Raw genomic sequence first — 7,788 nt, forward strand, 5'->3', positions numbered from 1 at the left:
CCACCCACATAGTCTATATGGCAGCAGCACTGCGCTTTAACAGAAGAAAGCGAAGCGTTTATTGCAATTTTTCACTTGACTGAAAAGCACTTTTTGCAGCGTTCAATCAACCTTATATGCATTATGGAAATTCAGTTGGCCATACAATAACTGCAAATAGTAAACAAGAACCTACACAAAACATGGGTTTTGCAAGAAAAAGTACAACTTAAATTAATGAGTATAGCTGTGTGCCCTTTTCTTCCTGATGTCACACTTTACTAAAAGTTGTAAAATTCGGCGGTACACAACAACCTACTATCTAAAAGCTATGGCGTCATAAGTTGTCTAAAATATATGTTGATTTTAAAGCTTTAAAGTATTAGTCTAGTCGCATTCAAAAGCGATACACCAAGTATGGTCTTTGCACATTAGCGTTTGGAGCTAAACCGGTTGCGGTTTATTGACGTAGAGGCTACAAAGTAACTGGAATGCATCTCGAGTAGAGAGACAATTAACTGAGTATTCAGTTGTTGCCTTGTTGTTTGGTATCATGCCTGTTTATTTGGAAAGATGAATCACAATATTAGCCCAAGTATACACATTGCTATCGGCTAAGCCTGTGTCATATTTCCTACCACCCACATAGTCTACATGGAAGCAACACTGTGCTTTAACTGGTATAACAGCCTCTAAGATAACTTGTTGAGTTGGAACTTCCAGATTCACAGCTTTCACCAGGTTTTTCATAACGTAGCGTATGAGCAGTTTAAACAGGTAAACACAAAATACAGAGGCTATTTTTGTACTGCTTACTCTGATGGTAGTACGTATTTATTTTATTGTACGTCTAAACTGATTCATAAACCACTATTGTCCGTTCAGGTAATGAGAAATGTTGTTAAATGTTGTATCCAAACAAATGTGGTTTATTATATTCCTTCAGCTCCTGACAGTACCAAAAGGTAGGTAAATATTTTATCACTGAGTATTTGATTATCTTATAGTGTAATTGCATCTGACAGTGCACAGTCAAACCATCAAAGCAGTAAAAGACAGTATTTTGATATTATCTGATGATCTTGTGGATGCAAACACTGCACAGGAGAAATGTGGATTGATGGGTGGAAATCTTGTAATGACTGAAGACCCACAGATTAACACAACTCTGACTCACATAATGACTGATAAATATACAAATGGTATTTTTTCCAAGTTAATTTTTAACTTCTTAGCAGTTTGGTCTGTTAATTGCAACCAACCAACGCAGATTTAAAACGGCTATGGATTTTCCATGATTTTACGGGTACAGATATATTTGGATATTATTTTGATCAAAATGCGATGGGTAATTATTGGAAAAGTACAAAATCACTTGGAATTTTGTCGTATCTTGACTTTGATACAAGGTGAGTAAACATTTCACGCTATTTAACAATCGATTGCATATCAAAGATTTTGCTGAGTGTTGGCATGGTTTGTTGTATTAAAAACTATATTTTATGCTTGTCTTTTCATACGAAAAACTTTTAGAAAACCTGGAAACGAATCAGAACGAATATATTTTTGCTACGCATATTCCGAAAAAAATTCCCAAAGAAGAAAATGGCAAGTGAGAGTAGGTGGAAATTGTCAAGTGGGAGTAACGAAACAACCAGGATGGAATGGTAAGCAAAATGTAACTTGATTCATTGACGGAGCGTTAAGTTAGATAACCACTGAGAACACCAAACTGGAACGGTTGATAGCAAGATAAATCGTCCATAAAATAACTTTATATTTCGATGATCAGTGTGGAAAAATTATCTTTACTAGTTATCGATATGGCGGCATTTGGAAGAAAATGGTTTGTTTCTGATTTATTTGTATTAGCATGTACGTTTTTTTTCTTCCACGCAGGTTGGGATTACCAGTTTAACTTAACAGCTCGCAGCACCTCGGGACCAGGTTACGAGCAGATATATATGTACGAATATGACGGTGTGTGGTCAACTATGTTAAGAAGTGTGAAAAAACCTTACGGTTCGTATCAAACTTATGTGGGATCATTTTTCATACCAGGTAATCTTTCTTCTCAATTTATTAATCTACGAAAAAGGCGCTTTTGATTAAGGTGATGTAGTTGAGGGGTTTGCAACGTAAACGTGGCCGGACAAAATTCACAAACCCGGGTTAAACTACGGTCTACTTTCGCATTTATTATGAAATTTGTATCTAATAAAGTTTCCATTGCGATGGGAAATTTTGTCTTACAATTTTTGGAAACTGTGTAAGTCGTTTGTTGCAGCTTGCGATCTATTTTAATTTGCAAATGTGAAATGGTAATATCATTAAAACTTATTTTCAATCATAATTTTTGTTACTGACAATTATTTAAACAAGGACGATTTCGGTGTGCTGATTCGCATGTCTTCCTACAGCCTGAACAGTTTGAGATCCCTGTACTAAAAGCATTAAAAAAAGGATAATAATCTAAATTTAGGTTTAATCACATTCAAGAACATGATACACGATTTTAATGTACAACACATACGGAATAAAAAACACGACTTTCCACCAGTTCACAAGCAGTCGGCAAACTCATGGATTATATATTCTACAAGGATAACTTAAGTACATAAAAAGAATTAAAACTGAAATGACTTCATACATTGAGAGTAGGGAATGCATGCATGAGGCGCCACAATGTTTAACATGAACGAAACTCTTTTTTTTATTAACATTCTTTTCAGCCAACCGTAAAATCGAACAAAGCAAACGACTGGGCAAATGATTTGTTTAGATATCAATGTTATGATCGGAGCTCGTTTTAACACTTCACTCAATGGTTGGTATTGGAGCGACGGATCTCCAGCAAACTTCCCTGTCACCAACGTCACAACTTGTCAACAGAGAGCGTTGCATTATGGGATAGATTGGGAGCAGTCAAGCGTGAAGTGCAGTGAATCGGCTTATTACGCGTGTCAAGTTAAATGTAATGTTAATTTTAATCAGTTAGATGCCATTTTTAGACTGATAGTATTCAACTGAGAAAAACGGCGCTTTAAATGCTGTTAAGGAACTATATTACCGAAAAATGAAAACAACAATGTTGTAGGTGATTTAAACGATAATTTGTCACAGTCGCCTTTAAATGATTAATTGTCATTGCAGTAAGCACACAGCAACCACCAATAGCGCAATGCTTTTCATTACGTCAGTCTGATTTTTTACTTTGACAGTTTTTGCTTTGGCGAAGATACTTCCTTGCAATGTTACATCAATCAATGTAGAATGGAGTGGTTTGGAAAAAATAATTGCCAAACATATCATCAACTCGAATGTAAGTACGCCCAACAACATTTATTTAGATGGAGGAAAATATGCACCAGACAAAAAGTACAAGAATCTCCATTGATTTTGTTGCAGTCGAAAGTAAAAATTGATGTAGTTCAGCTTGGAATATCAATCTACCATAATTACAACATCAAATCAACAACCATCAGCAACCTAAATAAATCGACGTTTTACTCTTTTCAGGTTTGAGTGGAACTTGGTTGGTAAAACTATATGTTGAGTTTGGCTGTTTCTTTTTAGATTACAGCGATGCTGACCGGAAATATCACAGCAAATCTCCAAACGGAAATAAATGTTACAACAAATGAAGAAGAAGACAAATCATGTTTTTTGACCTGTAAGGTTTATTTATTGTTGCTGCGTCATTGCTTTATTGTCGTACCCTGTGTTTGCAGCAACATCTGCACCAGAAAGCACTTTGTCATATTCAAGTTCAGAGCCAGGTTCAACGCCAGGAAATATGGATGAGGTTGCTAATCCTCAAGCTCACACTATTGGTCTAATAGCAGGAATTGTTGTAGGCGTGTTGATTCTTGTTTCACTTGGAACGTATTTATTGTGGAAAAGGTAAGAGTTTACAAATCCCCGTCTCTGACTGTAATCTAAACTATTGATACCAAAGGTTTCATAAATATGTGTGTTGAATTTTTATTTTCAGAACAATATCCAAAAGAAGCAGACGAGGTTTGGATAACACCGCAGCTAGTCCTGAAGGTAACAAATCTAACATTGTAACAAGTATGACATTCACATTGCTTTATAATTGCAATGGTTTTTAGTTGAGACACCAGAGGTCACATATCAGAATCTGAATCGTAAAGTGAAACAACCCAACCCCGAACCTACTTCGGCGATGTTTAATATTTACAAATCAAACGTTGAAACTGACTATGTTGGATATAAGAACGAATTTAAGGTAGTTTTTTATTGTACCGGAAAACCATATTCAATAAAAACTGTTTCAATGCTATAAATAATTGTTTTTTTTTTTACTAACTCATCTTGGAGAAGTTGCATACCATTATCTCCTTTTTCAGAAAATAGAAAACGAAAGTTTAGCCAGTGAGAGGTCGAAAGAAGTTTCACAATTGCCAGAAAACGCTGTGAAAAACAGATACAAGAATATATATCCGTGTAAGTTCTGACGTGAGCGTACATTTGCAAAACAGAATAGACATTCAATAACGAGGCATATTTTACACGTTTTCACGCAGATGATCACGCCAGAGTGGTAATGGTCACAACATCCGGCAATGATTACATTAACGCCGCCTACGTACCCGGTTACAAGAATTCTCGAAAGTTCATCGCAACTCAGGGACCAAAAGAGGAAACAATCATTGATTTCTGGCTGATGGTTTGGCAAGAAAATTCCACCATTATCATCATGCTGACTGGTCTGGTTGAAAACGGAAAGGTCAGACCGCGACATTCCTAGCTTATGCCTATCTAACACCTTATGCACCTAACATTCGTTTTGTAGTCGAAATGTGAACAGTATTGGCCAAACATTGGATTCAAGGATCAAATAAAACCAGGCTTTGCCGTAGAAACAACACAAGAAATACAAGTTGGTGGGATTATTCAACGGCAGATCATTTTGCTGCATGATAAGGTGGTTTGACAACGTCCTCACTTTCCATCTAGTTCCATCTAATTCGTTGATTTCGCAGGAGAAACGTGAGGTGACACAACTGCATTACACAACTTGGCCAGATCATGGCGTTCCCGTAACCACAACAAATATGATCTACCTACGTAAGATGGTGGAAGACTTGCACACGACTAATGCCCCCATCATCGTACATTGCAGGTAGGGCAGTTTGGTAATTAGCTGTTGTTAAAAGCATAATACAGGTTGCTTTTATTTTAAGTGCTGGCGTTGGTCGATCAGGGTCTTACATAGCAATGGACACTTTGTTTGACGAACTTGGTGATAAAGGAACGGTTGATGTTCCTAGGATTGTTCAAAGAATGAGAGAAAACCGTAAAGATATGGTTCAAAACTGGGTAATTTTGACTTCCTATAGTTGCCAAACATACGAACTTTCGTTATATTTGGCTGGATTTCGCAATCGCTTTTTTTAACTATAAACCTATACAAAATTAAACTATGAACCATTGTTTGTGTTGGTATTGTTACACACCTAAAACAATTTTTATATATTTTTATTTCCAGAAACAATACATATACGTGTATAAGTTGTTGCTGGAACGTGATTGCTTTAACTTTGAATCTGATAGAAGCGGGAGCCAACTACAATCGCTCACTCCAGCTGAATTGTAAGATAGTTAACGTTTATTTTTTTATATTCTCGTTCAAACTTTCCATTTGTACAATAAAAGATCTTCGATTCAAAATGAGGAGTTCAGAGTTTTATCGGCATGGAGATATGGCGAAGAATGGATGGAAAACGATCTTAAATTAAAAACATGTGAATACGAACCGTAAGATTTATGTATACACTTAAGAGGAAGTATTTTTTTACACAGACAAAAGCACAGCAATTTCGGTATGGGATGAATCAAGTCAAAACACAATACAAATGAATGCATCATTTATAAAAGTATGACACACCTAACTGTCTTAAGTAAACTAAATACATTTTAATAAAAATTAAGAAAACTTATGTAGGTTCTTTGGATGTGTAATTGATATATAATAACTACGTATAATACACAGGAGTTATCGCCAGAAACGTTTATTGCTGCCCAAGGCCCGGTTGCAGAAGAACAGAAGAATTTCTGGATGATGGCAATTACTAGAGATGCACAAGTGATTGTGGATTTAAATGAGACAGTAAAAGTGAGTACGACGCCTGTACAGCTATTGTAAAAAAACAATAAATGCAATTACACATGTTTTATCAAATATTTGCCCAACATTGGAAGAGATTTGTTTTTAATTAATGCCGACATGCAATTACAATACAAGCAGTCGTTTGAATCACATGAAGTTACCGCCACAAGACCTTCATTCGTAAAACGTAGTTCGGACAACTTTTTGGGCAATGTTCCATTTGCCCAGACCACTTTACTGTGTCACTACAGGTTCCAGACTCAAACAATGCAAATTTCGACGATATAAGAATGTCAGTCGTTGAAACCAAAGACTATTCAACCCACAACCTCACTACTATTTCAACAAAGTGTCCACGCTTTGGAATTGTAAGTTCAATAAGATGTATTAAATATCCATGCTCATTCTGTGCTGTTTTTATAAAGGTCGATCGTCGGATTAGCGTTGTGCAATTTAAAGGATGGGAAAATGTGGAAGAACCGCCGAAAGAAGTGGATTTTATTAAAATTGTTGAAATGGTTCAGCAAATGAGATCAAAACTTAAATGTAGAAACGTACTGGTTTGCTGCAGGTTGGTCAAATACCAGTCAACATTTATATTGTGAAATATTTTCCCAACAAATATATGCATTTTCAGCAACGGATGCACAAGAACTGGAATTTTCATTGCTTTGTCCAACATTCTCGATCGCCTGAAAGTTCAAAACCGAGTTGATATTTTTCGAACTGTGAAGGATTTGAGAGACATGAAACCTAACATGGTTAATAACAAGGTATAGGATTCACTGATTAGTGGTTGTTGCTATACTCTGATGCAAACCTGTATTGTTTGTGCTATTTCTTTCCGCAGGTGTTATACAACTACTGCTACTCGTTTGTGGCAAAATATCTCGAAGAGTTTAACCAGTACTCTAACTTCAAGTGAACATTTTCCATTTAATCAAGTTTTTAGTGTTGAGTGTTTCATTGATGAGGAAACGTTGATCTTTTATAAAAACCACCAGTGAGCTTAAAAGTTTGCAAACCACATGTTGGACAGTTTTATTACAGAAATATGTGGAACTTCAATTATTTTTGCACTTTTCACCGACTATATTCAAAGCTCCATTTGTGTTATTTGTAACATGTAGTTGCATGTATCACCTAGCATGGATATACACTACAAGCGGCTAAAATCTAAACATTGCATGGGCGTTGTGTCATTCTCCTACTCCTTTTGCGCTCACAGAAAACTTTCCATTGTTGTGAAAACACTGCATGCCTCCACATGGTATACGCGGTGTATTACTTTGTTGGATTACGTATGAACTGTAGACCATATTAAAAACGACAACATAACACATGTTCATTGCAACTGTGTGTCTTAATGTCCAGTGCAGGTTTCTTGAATGAAGTGTATTCTATAAAAGTAATCACATGAAAGAATTGCTCGTTCTTACTATCGCAAATGATATATGCATATTTCAGATGATTGGGTATGTGAATTATTAACCAATAAGGAAATAAAATTAAAACAAGCCGTAAACCGTCTATACTTTAACAAACAACAACCATGCAGAAAATGAGTTTCTCCTCAATCAAAACACAACGTTTCCTTTTTCCCACTCACAACACCAGACTCCATACGCGCGAATATATGACATCACAATCTACGCATTTGCTGTGTGTTCTGT

The 7,788-nt window shown here is 36.0% G+C and overlaps 1 protein-coding gene across 1 annotated transcript; it reads left to right on the forward strand.

The window, feature by feature from the left end:
* The first annotated feature begins 3,467 nt into the window (after positions 1–3,467).
* Positions 3,468–7,425, forward strand: LOC145889933 (receptor-type tyrosine-protein phosphatase epsilon-like). Its single transcript, XM_082980982.1, has 18 exons — positions 3,468–3,498; positions 3,556–3,652; positions 3,711–3,882; positions 3,974–4,029; positions 4,095–4,231; positions 4,353–4,449; positions 4,530–4,732; positions 4,799–4,930; positions 4,989–5,128; positions 5,190–5,325; positions 5,495–5,598; positions 5,662–5,750; positions 5,809–5,882; positions 5,999–6,121; positions 6,367–6,483; positions 6,541–6,686; positions 6,753–6,888; positions 6,966–7,425. Exons 2-18 carry the CDS (start codon positions 3,565–3,567, stop codon positions 7,038–7,040), a joined length of 2,025 nt encoding a protein of 674 aa, XP_082837108.1. The 5' UTR covers positions 3,468–3,498; positions 3,556–3,564; the 3' UTR covers positions 7,041–7,425.
* The last annotated feature ends 363 nt before the right edge of the window (positions 7,426–7,788 follow it).

Source organism: Ascidia mentula, chromosome 2 (assembly GCF_947561715.1).
Source record: "Ascidia mentula chromosome 2, kaAscMent1.1, whole genome shotgun sequence".
Taxonomy (NCBI): Eukaryota; Metazoa; Chordata; class Ascidiacea; order Phlebobranchia; family Ascidiidae; genus Ascidia; species Ascidia mentula.